Source organism: Heterodontus francisci, chromosome 38, assembly GCF_036365525.1.
Source record: "Heterodontus francisci isolate sHetFra1 chromosome 38, sHetFra1.hap1, whole genome shotgun sequence".
In the NCBI taxonomy this organism is placed as follows: Eukaryota; Metazoa; Chordata; class Chondrichthyes; order Heterodontiformes; family Heterodontidae; genus Heterodontus; species Heterodontus francisci.
This window is the reverse complement of record NC_090408.1, coordinates 36,746,769-36,773,983: the sequence shown is the minus strand read 5'-3', so window position 1 is coordinate 36,773,983 and position 27,215 is coordinate 36,746,769. Positions and strand designations below refer to the sequence as shown.

Genomic DNA, 27,215 nt, shown 5'->3' with positions numbered 1-27,215 from the left:
GCCAATTTACCTAATAACCTGCAAGTCTTTGGCATGTGGGAGGAAACCGGAGCACCCGGAGGAAACCCACGCAGACACAGGGAGAACTTGCAAACTCCACACAGGCAGTACCCAGAATCGAACCCGGGTCGCTGGAGCTGTGAGGCTGCGGTGCTAACCACTGCGCCGCCCTTTTAACTAACAATACACACATGGCACATAAATTTTTTAAAAACCCTGAATACTAGAAATCTGAAATCAATAAAATGGAGTAGAGAGCAGGTTCATCAAACTGTGTTTCCTCTACAGATGTGACTGGATGCTGCGTATTTTCAGCATTTTTCCTCTTATTGCAGCCTATGCTTGCAAAGCTCGACATCTACAATGGAATTCCTGACCCAGTTGCTGATGTGATTCCATAATTCCACAACTGTGAGACATTTGGAGAAAGGCAATGCATTGCTGTGTACCAATCCACACAAACAAGCAAAACAAAGAGCAAGGAAATCTTTGCCAAGGACTAATCGCATTCTGTTGATTTTGTAGTCTCGGAATCCAGTTAACTATTCTCGAATAAGATCAATTTTCGAGTTGAAGTTGCACTTTACCCCAACAGTTATCTGAATTATTTTCTTCTATTACCTCGGCCCCAGATTATCTTCAGCATGAATTGTGTGGGAAAGGTTTGAGTCTTGCCAGCATAGATCAATGCCATCAATCAATACCCATACCCTTCATCTCAACCATTTGCACCTTGCTCTCTAGTTACATGGTGGTAGAAACAAAATATGAGGAAGAGTAAAGATTGTTAACTTGCCAATTGCCTGCTATTCCCCACATAGAACACCTTCTGCTAGAGAATAAAAAGGAAATAAAACCACACTGAGCCCCAGCTCACCTAAACCTCCACAGCTGGAAGCACACGGGGCAATCAGTCTGCAAAAGGGGCACTGGCAAAAGGGAAACAAAATGTACCATTAACTTAATGTATAATCTGGCAATCCTGGTTCCCAAAGATGTTTTAGGGCTGCTTTTCCCAAAATAAAAAGTACAGTCCCCACCATTTATAGTGGGCGTGCTCACATGAATGCGATTTTGCCCACAGCTGGGTAGTATAGGATTTGTTCAGATACACCAGCAATTTGATTCTTTAAATGGGTTTCTGTGGGAACTTGTGATGCCTGAAGTGTTTTGCCACGGCTTCTTGTAGCGAGTGAATGAGAACGTTCCCGTGTTCCCCTTCAAGTCACACACCCATCTGACTTGGAAATATAACACCATTCCTTTAATGTCACTGGTCAAAATTCAGGGACTCCCTCCCCAACAGAACTGTGGCTGTACCTATACCATATGGACTGCAGTGGTTCAACACTACCTACTCAAGGGCAATTAGGGATGGACAATAAATACCGACATTGCCAGAGACACCCAAATCCCATGAATGAATAAAAAAAAATAATCCAAAGTGGAATTGGATAGAAGGCTCATTCCTTTCAGAGATACATATTTTAGAAGCTCTATTGTTTCCCAACCAATATTGGCTGTGCATTGGTCCTTTAGCCAGTCCAAGGTCATCATGTTGCCATGTTTAGTGAAGCTGCTCTGGGATATTTTTCCGAAGAGATTGTAGCAAAACAAAAAAAAAAAAAGAGGATCTTCAGGCATGAATTCACACACAAGCTTTCCTTCACCTTGATAGGTTAAACCAAAAGTTTGCAACTGGTTGCCGATGGAGACAAAGATGTCATTGTTAACCTTGTAAAATATATTATCATTCATAAACATTAACCCGAGCAGCAGGAAGTTATTTTTTTGTCTGGATGTGCAGGAAACAAAAACAGCACTGTTGAGAATAAGCAATCAACCATTCATATTAACTTCTATCTGCAGTAAAATCAATCTCCCCATATCAAAATCAAAATGAATCTTTTGGGAACCATTATAAAATAAATGCGTTGTTTATTCCAATGCTCTCATGGCCCGCCTCCCACCCCCCAGAAACCTGAGCTCATCCAACACTCTGCTTCCCATACCTACATTAGTACCAAATCCCATTTAGCCATTACTCCTGTGCTCGCTGACCTACATTGGCTCCCTCACCAGCAACACCTTCATTTTAAACTTCTCATCGTTGTTTTCAAATCCCTCCAAGGCCACTCCCTTCCCTATCTCTAATCTCCTCCAGCCCTGCAATCCTTTGAGATCTCTGCACGCCTCCAATTCTGGTCTCTTGTACATCCCCGATTTTAATCTCTCCACCACTGGCAGCCATGCTGTGATGCAGTACAGCTTGCGTTTGTGTTTTTGAGATGGTCCCCGATTTGGGGCTGGGCTTTTCCAGGTTGGAACTCAAACCAGTCCTGCGATTGAAAAGAAATAGTTAATTTTAAAAATAAGGACATGTGATTGGGAGGTTAAGTTTCTGTTTCAAGAAAACTCTACAGAGATTGAAGCCAGCTGCAGAGCTGGGTGTTGTTGGTTTTAGAAGAGTCTCCCAGGGCTGCTAAACTGGAAAAAAACTGGGAGCTGTTGGTTTTAAAAAGGACAAGCTCTTTGCCTTGGAGCCGGATTTCTGGTAGCTGACCCTTACAAGATACAAGTTGCTACCGCTGTCTGGGGTGGCTGAAAGAGTTATCCATGAAGCTACACCACCAGGACTGTTGTGAGAAAAACCACAAAAGTTCTGGAAGGGTGCATAGTTTTGATGGAGACACTATCAGTGTGGTTTGGATTGCAGAGAAACTGCTATCAAGCAGTTGCATCTTGGGAAAACAGGATCTGGGGATCTATCTGAAACATTCAAAGAACTGAAGGACTTTGGACTGCCTTGCTGATAGAACTGCCAAAGGACTTGTAAGGACTACTTCTGTTGATTTTCACTGTTAACATGTAACCTTTAAGATGTACATACATTGAACATGAGTTAACTGTTAGTTCGTGTTTATATGTTGATTTTGCTTTGAGTGATACAGTAAAATTTATAACAGCGAAATCTTGTCTGTTTGGTTTTTGGTTGCCTAAATTGGGGTCAGTCAGTAGATCAGATTCTTTTCGTTCGTTGGTGGTCTCCACTAAGATCATAATAATGTCTTCAGCTGCCAAGGCTCTAAGCTCTCTTTCCTCCTTTAAGACACACCTTAAAATCAATCTCCCTGACCAAGCTTTTGGTTACCTGTCCTAATATCTCCTTATGCAGCTAAATCTCAAATTTTGTTTGATAATGCTCCTGCAGGGTACCTTGGAATGCTTTACCACATTAAAAGTGCTATATAAATGCAAATTGTTGTTGTGCCTAGCTCAGTTGGTGGTCTTCTTGCCTCAGAGTAAAGTAATCTGTCTAAGCCCCACTCCAGTATATGAACACATGATTCAGGTTGACACTGACGTGTAGTTCTGAGGGAGTGGTATATAGTCAAAGATGCTTTCGTTCAGATGAGATATTAAACTGAAACCCCACCTTCCAGTTGAGCTGGGCACCAGCTGATAAATAGGAAGCTCTCCTAACGTCCTGACCAAAATCGCGCTCTTCAACCAACGCCATCCAAGAGAGATTAATAGTCATTCATCATATTGCTGTCCAATGTGATCATGCCATAAATCATGCCACAGCAATTTTTACTGTGCTGGTCCTTTAGCGCAGAGAACGATCCCTCATCAGACTCTTTCTCCATCCTTCTTATTCAGGTCATGCCACTCCACCATTAACATCCCATTATTAAATGGGCCATTTGGCACTTCTCGGTGTAATGTAAACTCACCATTTCACAATTGTGCTTAAGTTTAAAAAAAACATCCATCACCCCCCCCAAAGCATCAACTTAGCCTTGCTAACTGCATTGGCAACTCACGGTTGCAGTTATGGCAAAGCTCATTTCTTTTAAACAAAGAACCCCAGGTAGAAAATAGGTGAGCAGAGAGAACTCTGAATGAACTGAAAGCAATCCGATTTTACAATTTTACTTCCTCCCAGGTAGTGACCAAACTGTAGTAAGAATTAGAAAATGTTTCTGGAATTTGTGTTGCTTATGAACTGGAATAGATCAACTGGAATTTGTTCTGCCTATTCAGTGACTTTAATTTCTCTTTTCTAAAATGGCTGAAAACACTTCAGCAGATACATTAAACAACCTTCATCGGTAATGGAAGTTTAAAACAAAAAAAAAATCCTGGCAATCCTTAGTTGGAAAACGCCAGACTCCACAGACAGCTGTAATGTAACCTAACGGGTATTTGAAGGTAGGCACCAGCAAAGTGCAAGCTAACAATCCCATTAGCATCATGACCTTTTTTTCACCCTCCTGAAACTGCTCAAAAGATGAATAATTACCGAGAGAGAGAGAACCAGTGCAGCTGGAAAATACTTGGAATTGAATAATTATTCATCTCAATGCACACGGTCTGTTGACTCGCACATAAAACTCCCGCTTCAAAAGAACTGCAGCTTACCCAAAGATTGAGACAGGCTGCTGCTGTCTATCCACAAGACCATGACTGGTTGTAGACAAGGATTTTTTGATTAAAGGTGCCCAGAGTTAATAACATCCTTGAGCCCGTAGTAAGGGGTCACTTCACCAAAGTCCCTCAGATTTCATTAAACTCCACGCGAACTTTCAGTAAAGCACAATGGTGATAGGTGAAAAATTTAATACACAGTGAAAAACACTCAACAGTACAATCGGAAGCTGCTTGCTATTGGATTATCTGCCTTGCTAATGGTGCCACCTCACAACGAGTTAATGGCAGCCCAAAGTAAAGTTACTCGATCTGCAAAGGCCAACAGCCATTTTTTTTCCCAAAAAGGCAGGCTTCTTGGTAGCCAATCTTAGTGAATGTGACAAGACCTGTGCAATGGGAGCCCAGATAAACACAATACAAAAACTGCAATAGATTCAACTTGATATTTTCCTACAAACTCATTGAAAAATACTACAAAATTAGTTCAGAGGAAAATAGGGACTTTGGTCTTTATGAACTTGGGTTACGTGTTGAATGTTTCGAGCTATGTAACACTGGGGTGGGCCTGCTTTTGCTACTGGTAGCAGTGGAACAATGTGGGGATCAAGAGCAGTACACATGAAGCATGCTGGCTTAGGTAGTAATTTTCCCCAATGGTGTACTGGTACCAATAAACCAAATAAATACACTGAAGCCCATCAAATGCAGTCAAACTACAAAATTTGCCCCATTTACAAACTTCAAAGTCTTTGCATTGTATTTCAATTTTTCTCTTTATTTCCTGCTCTCTACATTCTAAATCTCTTGATCCATTTTTAGGTCGCAGCTCCGGATGTGGCAGCCAAACTTCTCAACTGGATTACTTCACGGTCCTGTCTGGAACAGAATTGCCAGGAGGTTTCCTTGCAACATTAAGAGTCAGGAGTAATGTTTCCTCCAAGCTGTGCAGCAACCAGAAAGTCCCCGCGCAGGCTGCGTACAAGTCAGCCCCTTTAAGTTACCGTGCGCACGCAACAATGCAAAAAAAATTTAAAGGGACCACGCACTTAAACAAATCGCCCATGCACTCCAAAAAACAAAATTAGAAGGTATGTCGATTGGGAGCCAGGGCAGTTAATGCAGGATTTGCCCAGGAGACTTATGAAGTACATTATAAGTTGTGAACAAAATTGTTCGAACATGCCTCTCAATGCCAATTCAGAGCCAAGGTCAAGTTCAGAGCTTGATGAGACCCTTTATGCAAGAACTGCAATGTCTTCAAAGAAATTATGCAACCCAGGCACAAAGGATTATTGAAGTTACGATGAGGAGAGATTACATAAGCTAGACTTGCATTCCCTGGAATAAAGGAGGTTACGGTGTGACTTGATTAAGGATTTTAGAATTTTGAAAGGAATTGATAGGGTAGGTAGTGCGAACTTTTTGCTGCTGGTGGGGGTGTCTAGGATAAGGGGACATGAACTTAAAAATCAGAGCCAGGCCATTCAAGAGAGAAGTTAGGCAACACGTCACACAAAAGGTGGCAGGAGTGTGGAGTTCTCTCCCCACAAAGCAGTAGATGTGGCTCACTTAACAGAGATTGATAGATTTTTGAGTGCCAAGGTTATTAAGGGATTTGAAGCCAAGGCAAGTGAATGGAGATAAGATGCAGATCAGACATGGTCTTACTGAATAGTGGAACATGCTCGAGGGGCTCAATGGCTTCTTATTTTCCCATGATGTGCTGATGGATCAATGAATCAGTTTTAAAAACTGTACTCAACCCTTACCTGGCAGCTTGGAGTCGGGTCCCAGGACATTCCACATGGAGGGCAGCACCAGATGTTGCACCTCCAAAGTCAGATTTTTATCCAGCAATGCCACATTGTCAGAGGATACGCGGAAGTTATCGATTATTCTGATAGCGTTGAGTGCTTCTTGAGATCCAGCGCTGCTCACCAGGAACTGTGCCATATCATACGCAGCATCCTGTACATACTGGAAGTTCTCTTCTGCCAGCACAGAGATGGGAAATCCTTCCTTGGAGGCACACAGCACAACTTTCACCGTCTCACAGCAGTTGTGTGCTGCAAAGAAGGAAAAAGAAACACACATTATGGAGCACTTAACAGGCGTGATTTTCAAAAAAATAATTTCCCAAAGTTGATCAATGTTTGAGCTGTTACGTTTTGGCTCTCGCTGGCTGAAAGATCTGCAGGCAACGAAGTAGGGATAAAAATAGTCAATTCTGGAGGAGAGAAAACAAAACCGAAACGGAGAGAGAAAATGAAAACAAGACAGGTAAAATGGAGAGAAGTCTTGTAGAAAAAAAATTATGAACAAGGAGCAGACAATTTACAAAACCAAGTGACATCCATTAAACAGCACCACTGACAGCTAATCAGGGCAGCAATCAGAAAAGCAATTGTTTTGAGCTTTACAAGCTGCTGGCATATCCAATTCTGATACTGGTACTTAACAAGCAAAGCATTTGTATTCCCATCCCGTGATCCGGACAAAGGATTTTCTGCTTTGCATTCATTTCACTTCGGAGAATGACAGAAAAGATTGCTTCAGAAATGAAGAAACTCAATACAGGACACATTTCTGCTTAAGTTTGCAACTTGAGTAGAAATGAGAAACTGTATGTAATACAGTGCCCGGCTCAACAAGGTAATGGTCGACCTGTCATCTTTGTTTAAATGAAATCAAGATTCATAGCATTATCTCTTATAGAACTTCCCAGGAGCTTAAAAGTGAGACACTCACCTCCTTCCATTTATCCTTCCTGTGATAATGTACAGAATTTTAAAACCCAAGCCTGATATCATTTAAATACTACCATATTGATCTTATCTTCTATTTAACTATTTCCAACCTTCATGGTAGACTCCTGCATTAAGGACCTTAACCAACATACCCTTTACATTTTTTTTTTGCACTGCACTGCCGATTCATTTAAGTGCACCTGATTGAATGATCATTGCACATATGAACATAAGGAAAAGACACAACTGAGTTGGCAACGGTGCTCCACTCCATGCCCCATGAGTCAAGGAGCCTGCCCACAATCACCATCAAGATTCCAACTTGAATAATGGCTACTTGAGCAATGTACCAGAGACAAACGCCAGCGGTCAAACCACACACTACAAAGGAGACAATATCATCGGAGAGGGAAAAGCAGTGACATTTGGAGATGGAAAAAAATTGAAAAGGAACCAAAAAGAAAAGAAAAATTAGGAAGAAAATAGTCTCTGAAATTTAATATGTCAAAATAGTGAAAAGTCAGGCAACACTCTGGTGAGCTTACTGTGCCACTTATCTGATTCCCAATCCAATCTGGCTGTCAAGGTGAGTTGTTAAGCAGAGAGCAGCTTGGAGAGAACAGAAAAATACAAACCAGGTCGTTCAGTGCCACTGTCGGGGGGGGGGGGGGGGGGGGGGGGGTTGTACTAGCAACCAGCCAGACAACAAGGTACGCAAATTACAAGCTCGTGTTTCAGAAAGGAAATAGTGCATGGCGAGGCAGGGTTTCTTAAAAGGGAAAAGGGAGGATACAGAGAGAAAAAAAGTGCTCTTAAAACAAGGCCACAATTTTCACAGAATGTGGGTCGTATATAAAAATGACAAGATAAAAAGGTATCAGGAATTTGCCTGAAAAGAAACTTCACATTAACTAGACTATCATTCTGCACATTGGCAACTGTACAACTAGCTCTTTTTTTTTAAACAAATTATCTTTGAAATAGACACCATTCTAACACACATTAATCATTGTATCGGATGACCTTCGAGCCATGCATTTTTTTTTATTCTCTCATAGGATGTGGGCGTCACTGGCAAGATTTGTCACATGCTAGAAAAAATATCAGAATTTCTGTATTCAGAGGCAATTTAGCATTTCCCAGAATGCACCAGCACCAAAGAGTCCAGAAATTGCACAAATGGTAGGGGGACATGAGTTAACAAGATTTCTACTCATCTGTGAATGGACATATCACAACATCAGACACTATCACCTGAACTGAACTTGCATTTATATAGTGCCTTTCACAACCTCAGGATATCCCAAAGCACTTTACAGCCAATTAAGAACATTTGAAGTCAGTGTCATTACGGCACAGAGGAAGGCCAATGACCCATTGAGTCCATGCTGGCTCTCTGTAGAGCAATCCAATCAGTCCCATTCCCCCATTCTATTCCCTGTCGGCCTGCAAGTTTATTTCCCTCAAGTTCCCATCCAATTTCCTTTTGAAATCATAGTCTCCACTTCCACCACCCTTGGAAGCAGCGAATTCCAGGTCATTACCACTCGCTGCATAAAAAAGTTCTTCCTCACATCCCCTTGCATCTCTTGCCCAAAACCTTATATCTGTGTTCCCTACTCTCTGTACCATCAGCTAACGGGAGCAGCTTTTCTTTTACTATTGTCTATAAACCGGTCATAATCTTGTGCACCTCTATTAAATCTCCCCCCAATCTCCTCTGCTCCAAGAACCCCAGCTTCTCCAAGCTAACCTTGTACCTAAAACCCTTCATTCCTGTAACCATTCTGGTAAATCTCCTCTGCATCCTCTCAAGGACCCTCATACCTTTCCTGAAATGTGGTGGCCAGTAGTCACTGGTGTAATGAAGGAAATATGACAGCCAATTTGTGCACAGTAGACTGCCACAAATAGCAATGTGGCAATCACCAGATCATCCGTTTAATAGTGATGTTGAAAATTGTGTTCTACTTAAAAAAAAAATTGCATTTGTTGTTTAATAATGTTATTTTTGTTGCTACAACCCATTAAATTCTCCCATAATGACAGCATGGTTTTCCTTCCAGTAGCTGATACTCTGGTGTGGAAGTTAGAAGAGGTGGGATCCCAAGAGTGCACCAATACTTCCAGGCTTTGCACCAAAATGACACAGTCGAAAACTGGAGTTAAATGTAATCCCCACTTGTTGCAAAAATTGTTGGTTTTGCCCCAGTACACTTGGTCAGCAACAGACACGGGTCATTCATTCATTCATAACTTGACAGCATATGTTGATTTTTTTTTTTTTAAAAAGCACTTCTCCCAGGAATACAGAAAGCAATTCATTGTTTAAAGACTTGGATACTTCCCAATGCATTCAACACATTTTTAGTAACTCCAGAGGCAATTTTAACCTACCATGTGGGGCAGAAAACGGGCAAGTTCAGGTTGGGCACTCACTTTACACCCCACCTGATTTTACTCTCCATTTATAGAATGGTTACAGCACAGAAGGAGGCCATTTGGCCCTTCATGTCCATTCTGGCTCTCTGCAAGAGCAACTCAACTCGTCCCACTCCCCACCCTTTCCCCATTGCCCTGAACATTTTTTTTCTCTTCAGATAATTGTCCAATTCTCTTTCGAAGACCTTGATTGAACCTGCCTCCATTACACTCTCAGGCAGCGCATTCCAGATCCCAACCACTCGCTGCATTAAAAAAAATTTTTCCTCATGTTGCCTTTGGTCCTTTTGCCATTCATCTTAAATGAGTGTCCTCTGGTTCTCAGCCCTTCTGCCAATGGGAACAGTTTCTTCCTGTCTAGTCTGTCCAGACCCCTTATGATATTGTTTTTTTTCTGGCTATCAGAACCCATCAATTTCCCATTGGGCATGTCAGATTAAATTTACCCACTCTGTCTGCAAGAATGCTTCAAATTTAAAAGCCAGTGCAAAATGAGAGGGGCAATTCCAATACAGAGTGTCTGTTGGTCAGTTGTACTACACACCTCGCATGTACACAAATTTAGTTTTGTGTTGCCACAATCCGTACAGTGCAACTTAGTCCAATGTAAAGAAATGGTATAAACTAGCTCCCAGGGGTGGCGTCTTATAATTGAAAAGAATCACAAAAACTACAGCATGGAAGGGGACCTTTTCTCCATCATGCTTGTGTCAACTCAAACAGAAGTGATCTACTCAAATCCTATTTCCCTGTATCCGTTTATATTCTTCACTTTCAAATGCCTTTCTAGCTCCCTTTTAAATGATGTAACACTCTCTGCTTCAAAAGACACCCGTGGCAAAGCATTCTATAATCCAACTCTCTTGTGAAAATTTTGCTTGCAACCTCCCCTTTAGGAATAAGAATTCTGAGTCTACACTCCCTTGTTACTCACTTGTTAAGTCTTGCATCACTTCAGCTTCGATTAGACTGCAGCACAACTTAACTCAAAACATACAGGAACTGATGGTTTGCCTACCTCAGAGCAGAAGTTGAGTTCTGATGAAAGGTCACAGACCTGAAACATTAACTCTGCTTCTCTATCCACAGATGCTGCCAGACCTGCTGAGTACTTCCAGCACTTTCTGTTTTTAGTTCAGATTTCCAGCATCCACAGTATTTTGCTTTTATTATATCAGAGCAGAAGTACTTCATCGCGTGAAGAGCTTTGACATAAAGTGCTATCTGAATGCAAACATATCATATCCTGTGATCATTATTTGTAGCTAAACTGTAAATGAATTTATGAACATTTATGAGCCTACTACAAATATTGAGCAAATCAAACCTTCCTGTTTGGTTAACCTCCATTATCTTAAAAGTTACAAGAGAAAAAAAAAACCTTTATTTAAAACCGTTAGAAAAACATATCACTGGAATAATGAATAGTTCAAAAATTATCAATTGGATACATTTTGCATGATTTCTGCTTCTGAAATTAAATCAAATCAAGCAACAAATGCTAACCTTTGAAATACCTTCATTTCACTTCTGTAAGAGGTTTTGAGTGCTTCGTATGAAGAGCTCTTGCAACAGCTTCGTGTTACCCAGTCCAAATGTCCAACCTTCACACATTGCTTTACCTGCCCGCAGAACTTACTTTCAAATGATTTTCAACACTTGCACACGGAAGTCCAAAATGCAGAGTGCACCAAGGCTGTTGCCGCAAGCATTAATTTAGAGGTGATCTTTGTCTTGCCCACAAAAATCTCAAGCTTTTCTGTGCTAAAGGCTATCATGCAGAATCAAATTCCCGAGATGCCAGTCCTTGGTACAGCGGCTTCTGCCTGCACATGGTTAAATAACTTTATTGATAAAGACACTGGTTTCAAGTGATTTTCTGTTGAACTTTCTTCTTAATTCTGATTGGCCTACTAACTTTGTTCATTTCATATTCTACACAAGTTAATGTTTATTTCATCTTATTTAGTTATACGTTCTACCCTTTTTACCCCAACATAATTCTCCTGCTTTTTCATGGAATAATGCGATAATCATAGTCATTTGCAGCACAGAAGGAGGCCATTCGGGCCATCGAGTCCAAGCCGGTTCTCCACGGAGCTTTGTTATCTCTTGCCCAACCCCCACCTCACTTGTTTATAATCTGTGACTTTTCTAATATTTGTCAGTTCCGAAGAAGGGTCACTGACCCGAAACGTTAACTCTGCTTCTCTTTCCACAGATGCTGCCAGACCTGCTGAGTGAATCCAGCATTTCTTGTTTTTGTTTCAGATTTCCAGCATCCGCAGTATTTTGCTTTTATTTTAGTGTTTAATTCACTGCCACTTCTCTTCCAGGAATGCCTACCTTGAAGAAGTTCTGCTCTTCTCTCCGACGGGATTTTCGTTTGTCTCTTTTACCTTGTTCACCTTCATTGCTTTCTATTTCCCTCCTGGTGTTTGATAAGGTATCTACCAAAACTCGTTTTCACAGCCACATCTCCTTCCTCAGTGACTGTCTCCGGCTCCGACTGATTCCACGTGGATTCCAACTGCAGTTTCACCCATCATGCTTTGAAACCACCCAGGATCACAGGTATCTCCGAGAAATACAACGTTCCTCGGACTGCTACTCTCGCCGCATCCTGAGATCCACACTCAGTGCTATGCGCCGCCATATGCACACACTGGACCTCTCTCTCCAGCAGCACCGTCTCACCTTATCTCAAATCTGTTCGACTCCACAGTTTCATCTCATCTTACGTCTCATCCGACGCATTAACAAAAAACTTTTTTTCTTCCTTTCAGGTGTTAAGGAACGCAAGCTCCAGCAGCTGATGGGGACTAATGCCCCTCCAGATCCTCTCCGCTTCACTTCCCTCTGACCCCACCCCTTCTGATCTGACCCCTTGCCGTGTATTCACTATACCCTCTGACCTCCCCCTCTCTGATGCTGAGCGTTCTGTACTCAGCAAAGGTCTCAGTTTTATCTCCTTACACCCCCACCTCAATGAATTTCGCGCTCGGCATGACGTTGAGCTCTTCTTCCGTCGCCTCCGCCTCCGGGCTCACTTCTTCGAACAGGAGTCCTCCCCCCGACCAGCAGACCCATTCACCCGCCTCCAGCATTCTCCCTCTACCTGGACCCCTCACCCTGGCCTCTTACCCGCTCTTGATCTCTTCATTGAAAACTGTCGGCGAGACATTGGTCGTCTCAATTTCTCTGCCCCCCTCACTCTAACCTGTCCCCCTCTGAACTTGAGGCACTCCGTTCTCTCAGGTCTAACCCCGACATGGTCATCAAACCTGCAAACAAGGGTGGTGCTGTTGTTGTATGGCGTACCGACCTCTACCTTGCAGAAGCTCAACGCCAACTCACAGACACCTCTTCCTACCTCCCTCTGGACCATGACCCCACCACCGAACATCAAGCCACCGTCCAAAGGACTGTCACTGACCTCATCTCCTCTGGAGATCTTCCCTCTACAGCTTCCAACCTCATAGTCCCGCAACCCCGGACAGCCCGCTTCTACCTCCTTCCCAAAATCCACAAACGGGACTGTCCCGGCAGACCCATTGTGTCAGCCTGCTCCTGCCCAACTGAACTTATTTCTTCCTATCTAGACTCTATCTTTTCTCCGCTGGTCCAGTCTCTTCCCACCTACATCCGTGACTCTTCTGACGCCCTACGTCATTTTGACAATTTCCAGTTTCCTGGTCCCAACCGCCTCCTCTTCACTATGGACGTCCAATCGCTCTACACCTCCATCCCCCACCAGGATGGTTTGAGGGCTCTCCGCTTCTTCCTGGAACAGAGGCCCAACCAGTCCCCATCCACCAACACCCTCCTCCGCCTGGCTGAACTTGTTCTCACATTGAACAACTTCTCCTTCAACTCCATGCATTTCTTCAAGTAAAAGGTGTCGCTATGGGTACCCGCATGGGTCCTAGTTATGCCTGTCTTTTTGTGGGATATGTCGAGCATTCTTTGTTCCAGTCCTACTCAGGCCCCCTCCCCCAACTCTTTTTCCGGTACATTGATGACTGTATCGGTGCCGTTTCCTGCTCCCGCCCCGAACTAGAAAACTTTATCAACTTTGCTTCCAATTTCCACCCTTCTCTCACCTTTACATGGTCCATCTCTGACACTTCCCTTCCCTTCCTCGACTTCTCTGTCTCCATCTCTGGGGATAGGTTGTCTACCAATATCCATTATAAGCCCACTGACTCCCACAGCTACCTCGACTACACTTCTTCACACCCTACCTCCTGTAAGGACTCCATTCCATTCTCCCAGTTTCTCCGTCTCCGACGCATCTGCTCTGATGATGCTACCTTCCATGACGGTGCTTCTGATATGACCTCCTTTTTCCTCCGAGGATTTCCCCCCACTGTGGTTGACAGGGCCCTCAACCGTGTCCGACCCATTCCCCGCACCTCTACCCTCACCCCTTCCCCTCCCTCCCAGAACCGTGACAGGGTTCCCCTTGTCCTCACTTTTCATCCCACCAGCCTCCATATCCAAAGGATCATCCTCCGCCATTTTCGCCACCTCCAGCGTGATGCCACTACCAGCCGCATCTTCCCCTCCCTTCCCCTGTCAGCATTCCGAAGGGATCGTTCCCTCCGCGACACCCTGGTCCACTCCTCCATTACCCCCACCACCTCGTCCCCATCCCAGGGCACCTTCCCTTGCAATCGCAGTAGGTGTAATACCTGCCCATTTACCTCCTCTCTCCTCACCATCCCAGGCCCCAAACACTCCTTTCAGGTGAAGCAGCGATTTACTTGTACTTCTTTCAATGTAGTATACTGTATTCGCTGCTCACAGTGTGGTCTCCTCTACATTGGGGAGACCAAGCGCAGACTGGGTGACCGCTTTGCGGAACATCTCCGCTCAGTCCGCAAGCAGGACCCAGAGCTTCCGGTTGCTTGCCATTTCAACACTCCCCCCTGCTCTCATGCTCACATCTCTGTCCTGGGATTGCTGCAGTGTTCCAGTGAACATCAACGCAAGCTCGAGGAACAGCATCTCATCTACCGATTAGGCACACTACAGCCTGCCGGACTGAACATTGAGTTCAATAATTTCAGAGCATGACAGCCCCCCACTTTACTTTCATTTTTAGTCATTTTTAGTTATTTTTTCTTCCTTTTTTTTTACATTCCTTTTTACATTTTTTACAATCTTTTTTTGCATTTATTTCATTTCATTGTTTGTTCAGTTTGCTTACCCACTGTTTTTTTCAGGTTGTTTTTCTTCAGGTTTGCACTTGCTGATGTTCAATATTCAGTATATTCACACCTAATCTGTACTAATGCTTTGTCTTTCAACACACCATTAACATATTGTTTGCCTTTGCTCCGTGACCTTTTGGTCAGCTATGTGGCCTGGTCCAATCTGCACCTTCTCCTTTGTTATCTCTTGCCCAACCCCCACCTCACTTGTTTATAATCTGTGACTTTTCTAATATTTGTCAGTTCCGAAGAAGGGTCACTGACCCGAAACGTTAACTCTGCTTCTCTTTCCACAGATGCTGCCAGACCTGCTGAGTGAATCCAGCATTTCTTGTTTTTGTCTCCACGGAGCTATACAGTCAGTCCCACACCTGGCTCAATCCCCGTAGTCCTGCAAGTCTATTCCTCTCAGGTGGCCATCCAATTTCCTCTTGAAGTCATTGATTGTCTCTACTTCCACCACTCTTGTGGGCAGCGAATTCCAGGTCATTACCACCAGCAGCATCAAAAAAGCACTTCCTCGTATTCCACCTGCATCTGTTGCCCTAAACTTTCAATCTGTGTCCCCTAGTCCTTGTACTATTTGTTAATGGGAACAGTTTTTCCTTGTCTAACTTATCCAAGCCTATCATTATCTTGCACAATTCAATTAAATATCCCCTCAATCTCCTTTGTTCTAAGCTGAACAACTTTTCCCACCAACCCCAAAATCCCCCATCCCTGGAACCATTCTGGTAAATTTCTGCACCCTCAAATCCTTACTGAGGTGTGGTGACCAGAACTGGACGCAATACTCCAGTTGGGGCCTAACCAGAGCTTTGTAAAGGTTCAGCATAACTTCCCTGCTTTTGTACTCAATGCCTCTATTTATAATGGCAACGATCCCATATGCTTTACTAACCACTCTCTCAATATGTCCTGCCACCTTCAAAAATCGATGTACATGCACCCCCAGGTCTCTCTGTTCCTGCACACTCTTTAGAACTGCGCCATTAAGCCTATATTGCCTCTCTAGTCCTTCTGCCAAAATGCATCACCTCACATTTGATGGTATTAAATTTCATCTGCCACCCCTCTGTCCATTCTACTAGCCTATCCATGTCCTGTTGCAGGTGGTTCACATCATCCACACTGTTTGCTGCAGCTCCAAAGTTTGGTGTTGTCAGCAAATTTTGAAATTCTACTCTGTATTCCAAGATCCAAGTCATTTATATATGGCTGCGTTTGCTGATGATGCCACCAATAGGTGGCGCTGCAATGGCACATGCGCAAATGCAGCCTGTGCCACTAAAATGTCACAGTCTGCGACGACAGGCAGCTGCCAGGATTAAAGATGGCGCGGCTCAAATAATCACACGATGGCAACCTAAACACATGGCAGCACACAATGGCCGGGGAGGGGAGGGAACGAGCGGGTGGGCAGGCAGCGCACGAGCGGGCGGGTGGGTGAGCCAGCGGTCGGGGTGTGGCAAGCAGGCGGTGAGCGAGTGGTTGGGGGGCTGCGAGCGAGCGGGCCGGGGACTGCAAGCGAACAGGCAGGCGACGGGAGTCAGGAGCATGTGGCAGGGTGGGGGGGGGGGGGGGGGGGGGGGGGTAGAAGGAGAGCGCACCCACCACCAGCAAGGTCTTCGGCTCTCCCCGCACCCGCTCTCTACCCGCTCCCAAGATCCCCTCTTTCCCCACCCCTGCTCTCTCCGGCCCGGATCCCCCCACCAACTCCATCTGCCCGCATTACGCGATGACGTCATCTGTGCATGTGCCAATCAGTCCTGGCACTGCGGAATGCAGCGCATGTGCAGAGGGTAGGGGACAATCTGCGCATGTGCGCAGATTGGCGCAGTCGGATGACGTAAGCTGCCGGCTGCGTTGTCAGTAATCACTTTGTTTATATATATGTATTGTCACGACTGAGGTGGGAAGAGTGCACTGCTTATTCTAATCCCACTTCTCCATGGGTCATAACATAAATTTAAATTTTCCCACTTACCGATATCGTCACTCATATACTTTATTTTCCCAGAATAAAACACACCGACCAGGTTTCTTTAATAAACAACGAAATTGGCAGTTAACTGTCATTCACCGTAAACTAGTGCATTCTCCATGGCAACACCTCTATCAATCAGAGTTCGCTTGCAAACCAATCAGTACTCTCTCCTCATGCAGTATAAGCTGTTGTTTTCCCTTACATTGGTTATTCTTGCATATTGTCCTGATGAGTGCAAGACATAAAGCTTTGACACCATGTCTCTATTTTCACCAATTCTCAAAATCTTTTGTTTTAAGAACATAAACCTCCTTCTGCAAATCTTCCAAGAACGCAACAGTTTTCCCAGATCTGGTCTTCTGCCTCCAGAACAAGTGACCCAAGTGTCAGACAGCACAACATACTCAGATGGCCGTGTTGTTAATTGTATATCAATTGTTTCAAATTATAAGCAGGTGGAGGGCATTAATTGGGGTTTCACTTGAGCACATATAAAGAGACGCTTACTAAAAATGTGGTGTGGTTGATTTAGGAGGTGAATGCTTGTAATGTTTCACTCTGTAAATAAATGTTAGACTAAATAAAGATTGGCTCCAGTAATATCCTACACCAACTGGTTTGCTAGAATATAAAAAGCGTTTGCTTAAGGATGTAAAATTACAGCATGACTTGAGCACATACGACAGACTGGGCCGTCTCAGCAATCATTTGCAGGCTCATATCTCCAATTTATTTAAAAAATCATCCAAACGTCCTTTGTCTGCTCTCTGCTTTAAGCCCATCATTATGGTCCATTTGGAAAGGAAGCAGGCCATATCAGCAGAATACCAGGTCTCCATTTTCCAAATCAGCCTTCAAGCAGGCCAACAGGTGAACGCAGAGAAAGGTGGGTATAAACCTAATGCTTTCCTCCAACAGGTAGATACTTCAAAAAGGACTAGGCATAGAATTTCTGGCACTAATTAATGAAGTTCCTGTTTAATTATGCAGGTTTTATTATTAAGATCCACCTATGTAATCCAGATTCTGTCAAAGGAAATCCATTAATGTCTAGCTTCCAAAAAAGTCAAGTACAGTTTAACTTTCCTTTCATGCTGTTCTTCGCAAAGACACAGACACTTAGATTGGGGGTCACTCACATTATTAAGCACAATAAAATAAATGAACGGAAACCAGACAAGCTGGAAAGGCTCAGATTATCACACACCGAAAATAATGTTAAATGACACAGCATCACTTGAAAGGAAATGTCTTACTTTCACATTGGAACTGATGCAAAAGCAGCCGAACACAGCAGAGAATGTATGCATTCACTACAGACATGGTCTTCACAATAAAAACCCCAGGACTGACATCCTGACCTTTCCTTTTATTTTCACAGAGTAAGACAGCATTCCAGCACAGGACAATGACATTCGGCCTACTGTGCCATTGCCTGCTCTTTGACAGAGATATCCTTTTCCCCATATTCCTGCAATTGCCTTTTGAAAGATACTGTTACATTTGCTTCTACCAATCAGTGCATTTCAGATCATAATTAGTTATTTAAAGTAACCCTCACCTCGCCTTTGCTTCTTTTGCCAATTATCAACTGCCAGTCCTTTTGCCAGTGAAAGAATAAATAAGTAGAAACTATCAATTTTGAGCATCTCTAGTAAATCTCCCCTTAAGCTTCTCTGTTTCTTCCATTTAACTGAATTCCTGGTATCATTCTGGTAAATGACCATCTCCAAAAAGACAGAAGCTAACCATCTCCCCCTGACATTCAATGGCATTACCGTCATTAAGTCCCGCACTATCAACATCCTGGGGGTTACCGTTGACCTGAAACTTAACTGGACCAGCCATATTAATACTATGGCAGAGAGCAGGTCAGAGGCTGGTAATTCTGCGGCGAGTAACTCCTCAAAGCCATAGTCTTTTTAAATCTCAAGGCACAAGTCAAGAGTGTTATGGAATACTCTCCACTTGCCTGGATGAATGCAGCGGCTCCAACAACACTCAAGAAGCTCAACACCATTGAGGACAAAGCAGCTCGTTTGATTGGCACCCCATCCACCACCTTCAACTTCACTTCCTCTGCCACCGGCACGCGATGGAAGCAGTGTGCACCATCTGCTAGATGCACTGTAGCAACTCGCCAAGGCTCCTTCAACAGCACCTTCCAAACCTGCGACCTCTACCAGCTAGAAGGACCAGGGCAGTAGATACATGGGAGCACCAGCACCTCCAAACTCCCCTCCAAGCCATACACCTTCCTGACTTGGGATTATATCACCGTTCCTTCACTGTCACTGCATCAAAATCCTGGAACTTCCTTCCTAATAGCACTATGGGTGTACCTACATTCAAGGACTGCAGCAGTTCAAGAAGACAACTCACCCCCACTTTCTCAAGGGCAATTAGGGATGGGCAAACAAATGCTTGCCTTGCCAACGACACAACACCTGAAATAAAAAAAACTTCTAGTAAATCTTCTCTGAACCCTCTCCAAGGGCTCAAAAAACTTCTTGAAGAGTGATATCCAGAAAGGGACACAATACTCCAGCTGAGGCCTAACCAGTGATTGGCATTAACTTCTGTGCTTTTGTGCTCCATGCTTCTATCTATAAAGTGATAATGTGTTTGGTTTAAAAAAAAAACTTAATAAACTTGCCCTGCCAACTTCAAAGATTTATAGATATGAATCACCAGGTCTCAGTTCCTGTACCCTCTTTAATATTGAATTTATATTGCCTCTCTTCATTCCCAAAATACTTAACTGATTTTCAGGCCGCACATTTCTAGGAGTCTTTAAGCCAGGGGCATTTCAGTGAGCTTTAGTAGAACATTACACCTTCCAAACTCATGGCTCACCCTCAAAGCTTTTGACTGGACATTTGAATATTGGTCCTTTTCGAGTTAAATCTTAACCATTCTCATCCGGTACAACAGATTCAGCACTTGGCAAAAAGTTAAATGTCATCTTGGATGGGTGGGGAGAAAGATGTACAAAAAGAACAACATCACATGGCAGCTTTTTTTAAATTTAACATTAAATGGCGTTTTTACATTGAAAAACTGCAGCCAACAACAAAAAAAAAATACACAGTTCTCTCAGGGCTCCAATTACTAACAAATGCGATGACTTAATTTGTTCCCGTGCCGATGGAGACCGATTTTCCCATGGGCTGCAAGAGCTGCTGTCAGATTTATTTCTGCTTTCTCCTGACTGAGGCCAGAAGTGTAAAAGATGGAAACTTTTTAGGTGGAGTGTTGCTCTCCACAAACTGGCGCAATGTGAAAGCACCCAATAGGTCCACAGAATAGCAGCAACAGAGATAACACTGCACAGAACATACGCTGACAGATGGAATACAAGTTCAGAGTTTAAAACTTCATTTCTACAGCTTTGCTCTCCGTCATTCTGCTGGTAACAGAGTCGCAGCAGCTGTAATAGTTTGCATACAAGGATGAAATTCGATAGCGTGTTGAGATTTGAGAGAAAGCAACAAAAGTGAAGCTCGCACTTTCGGAAGACATCTCACTACCACCATGCACCTGTGGAAAAACTCCCAGTAGATCTGAAAAAGCAACTTGCCGCCACATTTAAACTGGATTATTTAAAGTCAAGTGATTTTTAAAAAAAACAATTTCGACTGATAAATTCCCAGATGTTTTTGGGTGGGAAGTGGAGGTGAATTGGTAAAGACTAATATCCTCCTGAAAGATAACATAATTTTCTGACTGCACTGGAGTGCTGACTTGGGTTGCATTAGAGTGCTACAGTGGAAGTTTGGTAACTGAGGAAAATTAAGGGTTAATTTTATCTTAAATCGAATCTGTCTTTTATTTAGCAGATCAACTTAACAGTTGCTGTTAGGTTGGAGAAGGTGAGTTTTAGACCAGCTTGAAACAGGGTTCACTCAGGCTCTGCTTGCAGCTGCACCTTGTTAATTAGGGAATTGGCTTAAACCAGTTTTCAGGGGGCTACAGTTCTGACTTTGTTTGCACTAGAGTGCTGACTTGGGTTGCATTAGAGTGCAACAGTGGAAGTTTGGTAACTGAGGAAGTTCGGTGAGGTGCTCCTTTCATTTCCTACCTGTCCTCAGAGTGAGGGGAGCCGAGAGCTTCCAAAGAGCACAGCTGACTGGGAGAAGACTCGGAGGGTGGAGTTCCGGACCGGTAAGTATAAAAAAAAAACTTACCTCTGGTAAAAAAAAAAAACTGAAAGTGACTTCACAGGAAAGCTGTGACCTGATTGGCTGGTAGGGATTTTTTTTTACTGAATTTAAAAATAAAACATCGATAAAAATTGATTAAAACCCTAATTAACTAATTAATAAGTAGAGTAACTAAACCAGAGGGAGGAGATTACTGATTTTAGTTAGCATTTAATATTTATAGTAGGAATCTAGCACTAGTTATTATAACAATTTAGTAAGGATTTAATAAATATTTATTTATCTTAAATTAATTTATTAATTTGTGCTAGAAATGTCAGTTAGAGGGGTGAAGTGCTTCACCTGTGAGATGTGGGAGGTCCGTGACGCTTCCAGCGTTCCGGACGACTACATCTGCAGGAAGTGCACCCAGTTGCAACTCCTCACAGACCACATGGATCGGTTGGAGCGGCAACTGGATGCACTTAGGAGCATGCAGGTGGCAGAAAGCGTCATAGACAGGAGTTTTAGAGAAGTGGTTACACCCAATGTGCAGGCAGATAGATGGGTGACCGCTAGAAGGGGCAGGCAGTCAGTGCAGGAATCCCCTGTGGCTATCCCCCTCTCTAACAAGTATACCGTTTTGGATACTGTTGGGGGGATGGCCTATCAGGGGAAAACAGCAGCAGCCAGAGCAGTGGCACCACGGCTGGCACTGTTGTTCAGCAAGGAGGGACAAAGCGCAGAAGAGCAATAGTTATAGGGGACTCTATAGTCAGGGGCACAGATAGGCGCTTCTGTGGACGTGAAAGAGGTTCCAGGATGGTATGTTGCCTCCCTGGTGCCAGGGTCAAGGATGTCTCTGAACGGACAGGGGGCATTCTGAAGGGGGAGGGTAAACAGCCAGAGGTTGTGGTACACATTAGTACCAATGACATAGGCAGGAAGAGTGATGAGGTCCTGCAGGGGGAGTTTAGGGAGTTAGGTAGAAAGTTAAAAGACAGGACCTCTAGAGTTGTAATCTCCGGATTATTCCCTGTGCCACGTGCCAGTGAGGCTAGAAATTGGAAGATAGTGCAGCTAAACACGTGGCTGAACAGCTGGTGTAGAAGGGAGGGTTTCAGATATCTGGACCATTGGGATCTCTTCAGGCACAGATGGGACCTGTACAAAAAGGACAGATTGCATCTAAACTGGAGGGGCACAAATATCCCGGCTGCGAGGTTTGCTAGCGTCACTCGGAAGGGTTTAAACTAGTGTGGCAGGGGGGTGGGAACCAGAGCAGTAGGACAGTAAGTGAAATAAATGAGGGGGAACTAGTAAATAAGGCCAGTAAGACTAAGAAGAGCAGGCAGGGAGATGTTGCGGAGCACAGCGGGACTGGTAGTCTGAAGTGCATTTGTTTCAATGTGAGAAGTATAACAGGTAAGGCAGATGAACTTAGAGCTTGGATTAGTACTTGGAACGATGATGTTGTTGCTATTACAGAGACTTGGTTGAGGGAAGGACAAGATTGGCAGCTAAATGTTCCAGGATTTAGAAGCTTCAGGCGGGATAGAGGGGGATATAAAAGGGGTGGGGGAGTTGCACTACTTGTTAAGGAAAATATCACAGCTGTACTGCGGGAGGACACCTCGGAGGGGTCGTGCAGCGAGGCAATATGGGTGGAGCTCAGGAATAGGAAGGGTGCAGTCACGATGTTGGGGGTTTTCTACAGGCCTCCCAACAGCCAGCGGGAGGTAGAGGAGCAGATATGTCGACAGATTTTGGAAAGATGTAAAAGGTAACAGGGTTGTAGTGGTGGGTGATTTTAACTTCCCCTATATTGACTGGGACTCACTTAGTGCTAGGGGCTTGGATGGGGCAGAATTTGTAAGCAGCATCCAGGAGGGCTTCTTGAAACAATATGTAGATAGTCCAACTAGGGATGGGGCTGTACTGGACCTGGTATTGGGGAATGAGCCGGGCCAGGTGGTCGAAGTTTCAGTAGGGGAGCATTTCGGGAACAGTGACCATAATTCCATAGGTTTTAAGGTACTTGTGGATAAGGATAAGAGTAGTCCTTGGGTGAAGGTGCTAAATTGGGGGAAGGCTAATTATAACAATATTAGGCAGGAACTGAAGAATTTAGATTGGGGGTGGCTGTTTGAGGGTAAATCAACATCTGACATGTGCAAGTCTTTCAAACGTCAGTTGATTAGAATCCAGGACCGGCATGTTCCTGTGAGGCAGAAGGATAAATTTGGCAAGTTTCGGGAACCTTGAATAACGCGGGATATTGTGAGCCTAGTCAAAAAGAAAAAGGAAGCATTTGTAAGGGCTGCAAGGCTAGGAACAGACGAATCCCTTGAGGAATATAAAGACAGTAGGAAGGAACTTAAGCAAGGAGTCAGGAGGGCTAAAAGGAGTCATGAAAAGTCATTGCCAAACAGGATTAAGGAAAATCCCAAGGCTTTTTATACGTATATAAAGAGCAAGAGGGTAACTAGGGAAAGGGTTGGCCCACTCAAGGACAGAGAAGGGAATCGAAGTGTGGAGCCAGAGGAAATGGGCGAGGTACTAAATGAGTATTTTGCATCAGTATTCACCAAAGAGAAGGACTTGGTGGATGATGAGCCTAGGGAAGGGAGTGTAGATAGTCTCAGTCATCTCATTATCAAAAAGGAGGTGGTGTTGGGTGTCTTGCAAAGCATTAAGGTAGATAAGTCCCCAGGGCCTGATGGGATCTACCCTAGAATACTGAGGGAGGCAAGGGAAGAAATTGCTGGGGCCTTGACAGAAATCTTTGCATCCTCATTGGCTACAGGTGAGGTCCCAGAGGACTGGAGAATAGCCAATGTTGTTCCTTTGTTTAAGAAGGGTAGCAAGGATAATCCAGGAAATTATAGGCCGGTGAGCCTTACGTCAGTGGTGGGGAAATTATTAGAGAGGATTCTTCGGGACAGGATTTACTCCCATTTGGAAACAAACAAACTTATTAGTGAGAGGCAGCATGGTTTTGTGAAGGGGAGGTCGTGTCTCACTAATTTGATTGAGTTTTTTGAGGAAGTGACAAAGATGATTGAAGTGGATGTTATCTATATGGACTTCAGTAAAGCCTTTGACAAGGTCCCTCATGGCAGACTGGTACAAAAGGTGAAGTCACACGGGATCAGAGGTGAGCTGGCAAGATGGATACAGAACTGGCTCGGTCATAGAAGACAGAGGGTAGCAGTGGAAGGGTGCTTTTCTGAATGGGAGGGATGTGACTAGTGGTGTTCTGCAGGGATCAGTACTGGGACCTTTGCTCTTTGTAATATATATATAAATGATTTGGAGGAAAATGTAGCTGTACTAAGTTTGCGGACGACCCAAAGTTTGGTGGAGTTGCGGATCGTGATGACGATTGTCAGAGGATACAGCAGGATATAGATCGGTTGGAGACTTGGGTGGAGAAATGGCAGATGGACTTTAATCTGGACAAATGTGAGGTAATGCATTTTGGAAGGTCTAATGCAGGTGGGAAGTATACAGTAAATGGCAGAACCCTTAGGAGTATTGACATGCAGAGAGATCTGGGCATACAGGTCCACAGGTCACTGAAAGTGGCAACGCAGGTGGATAAGGTAGTCAAGAAGGCATACGGCATGCTTGCCTTCATCAGTCGGGGCAGAGAGTATAAAATTGGCAAGTCATGCTGCAGCTGTACAAAACTTTAGATAGGCCACACTTAGAATATTGCATGCAATTCTGGTCGCCACACCAGCAGAAGGACGTGGAGGCTTTGGAGAGGGTACAGAAGAGGTTTACCAGGATGTTGCCTGGTCTGGAGGGCATTAGCTGTGAGGAGAGGTTGGATAAACTCGGATTGTTTTCACTGGAATGACGGAGGTGGAGGGGGCGACATGATAGAGGTTTACAAAGTTATGAGCGGCATGGACAGAGTGGATAGTCAGAAGCTTTTTCCCAGGGTGGAAGAGTCAGTTACTAGGGGACATAGGTTTAAGTTGAGAGGGGCAAAGTTTAGAGGGGATGTGTGAGGCAAGTTCTTTACACAGAGGGTGGTGAGTGCCTGGAACTTGCTGCCGGGGGAGGTGGTGGAAGCAGGTACGATAGCGACGTTTAAGAGGCATCTTGACAAATTAATGAATAGGATGGGAATAGAGGGATACGGACCCCGGAAGTGCAGAAGGTTTTAGTTTAGGTAGGCATCAAGATCGGCGCAGGCTTGGAGGGCCGAATGGCCTGTTCCTGTGCTGTACTGTTCTTTGTTCTTTATTCTATAACTCAGTCTAGAGATGCACGTGCACCATATCTAATGCCAGGACACAGTGTGAAGAACCTCAACAACAAATACAGCTATTCTGTTAACAAACGGGATCCACTGCTTACAATGCATTTCATAAATTATTTCATTTTTTAGCCTTTGAAACTATGTACGGTTTTAAGTACCTTTGTCAGACTTTAAAAACATTAGAGCTGTACAATATGACAGTGATATTCTGCAATGCACAGCGCATTCACAAATACCATCAAAGTACTTTACTGGTGAAATAGTGTTTTGTGGTCATAAAACTCATTACTTTTTGGAACTGCTGTTGAGCGCCACAAACATGATGTCTGTGAATGGTGTAAATAATAGTGGACATTTCGCTTCCTGTTAATCCCTTGTTTGTTTTCTTGAGGCTTAGTGATGTTCAAAATTAGAAACAGACTTTTTTCCCCAAATTTTCTCTGCATTTACCCTCTTTTTGGGTTCTAATTTCCCTGCAGTTTTGAGGCTATAAAATAACTGAAAAACACAGGAACAAATAAAACAGGTTTCCAATTAGCAACAGAAACTGACCTTAAATATTAAATCAAAAAACCTCATTACACCAAGCGGATAATAAGGTTAAAAGCCTAGTACGGAAACTACGCAGCAGCTTTCTATTCAACGTATAGAAGTTAGAAAAATGTGAAAATAGAATTTCTTGTCCCAAGTCTGTGTTGAACTGGCTTTCAAATTATCTTGTTTATTGGAGGGGGGGGGGGGGGGGGAAAGAGACCATTAATAGCCTCAGCACACCTAGGGGAGGGAGGACCAAAAGACAGGTAGTTTCCATCTTTGATCACCATTCAGCAATCCCACTGGAAAGCATGTATCTGGGCATTGGCAAAAGACAGGATTGGGCTCTGTTTTGGTGGCCTCATAATTGAGCAACCTGCCAACACTCATGTTCTAGGCTCTTACGTGGGCGAGGTACCAGATGTGGGACCGTTTCTCACCAAGGAGGAGAGAACACCAAAAAGAAAAGCATTTGCCTATATTATCAAACTAAATAATTTAATTACATTACTGTTATTAAATGTATTTTTCATTACTTTAAAGCGGTTTCCTAACCCATACTTAAAAATACAAACTTTTGAATGCAGCAAGTTATTCAGTCATTACCTCAATGCAAACACATAGCTGAAGTTTAAAGAAAAACACCTGCATTACTCCACTAAGAGCCAACGGATATTTAGAGGGAAATGGCCTTGGATAAACAGGTGTTGATAAACAGTTTATGCCACCTATCTAATGACTAATGACCCTTGTTCCAGGACTGCCAGAAACTTCAATCTGCCAGCCTCAATTACAAGGCATTGTGTCAGTTCTGTGTTAAGCTGCAAAGTGCAGGGTCTAATAAGAGCCAAACAAGTAGACCGTCAAGACGGAAGGGGAGGAGGTGACAGCTGGCATGACCCGTCTTGATCCATTCTAAGCATTTGCAATTAAGATATTCAATTCGAGTACAAGCTAAGTTATCACGCGAGAATTAGTCACTGAAAAACTTCTGCACGTTTATTTAATATTAAACATACTTCCTTGAAAGAAACCTAATGAGCGATACAAGCAAAAATAATCTGGGCCCTTTTGCCACTCCATATTTACTGGTTTTTGATAAATATCACCCAAAGACCATCATGACCGTCTGTAACTCAGGTTTCCAAATAAGCTAGACAAAGATGACAGTTGACACAAGGTCAATTAAGAGTTTTGAAAGGAGTTGGACCAGCATCGTTTGAGAAGTGGAGATTGAGGGTTATAGAGCAGTGCTTAATTTTCTTTGAGGGTGGGTAGGGGAAGAAAATCTTTGTCCTACATAACAGGACCGACAAGTGCTAAGTATCTGCGTGCATTAGAGCAAATGTTTCCTCCATTACAGCGGTGACTACATTTCAAAAGTATTTCATTGGCTGTACAGCGCTTTGGGACATTCCTAGAAAGGCACTGCATAAAATG

At 43.7% G+C, this 27,215-nt stretch overlaps 1 protein-coding gene across 7 annotated transcripts in view; it reads right to left on the bottom strand.

Moving 5' to 3' along the window:
• LOC137352536 (A-kinase anchor protein 13-like) overlaps positions 1–27,215 on the bottom strand; it is a 424,312-nt gene that overhangs the window by 279,682 nt on the left and 117,415 nt on the right. For 5 of the 7 annotated variants that reach the window (XM_068018105.1, XM_068018107.1, XM_068018108.1 and 2 more), the window contains one exon: positions 6,204–6,500. In XM_068018105.1, the coding sequence (XP_067874206.1) occupies positions 6,204–6,500 (297 nt within the window). Of the gene's footprint in view, positions 1–6,203; positions 6,501–7,726; positions 7,794–11,129; positions 11,410–27,215 lie in introns of those variants that run through there. The other 2 variants (XM_068018111.1, XM_068018112.1) reach the window with 2 other exon arrangements.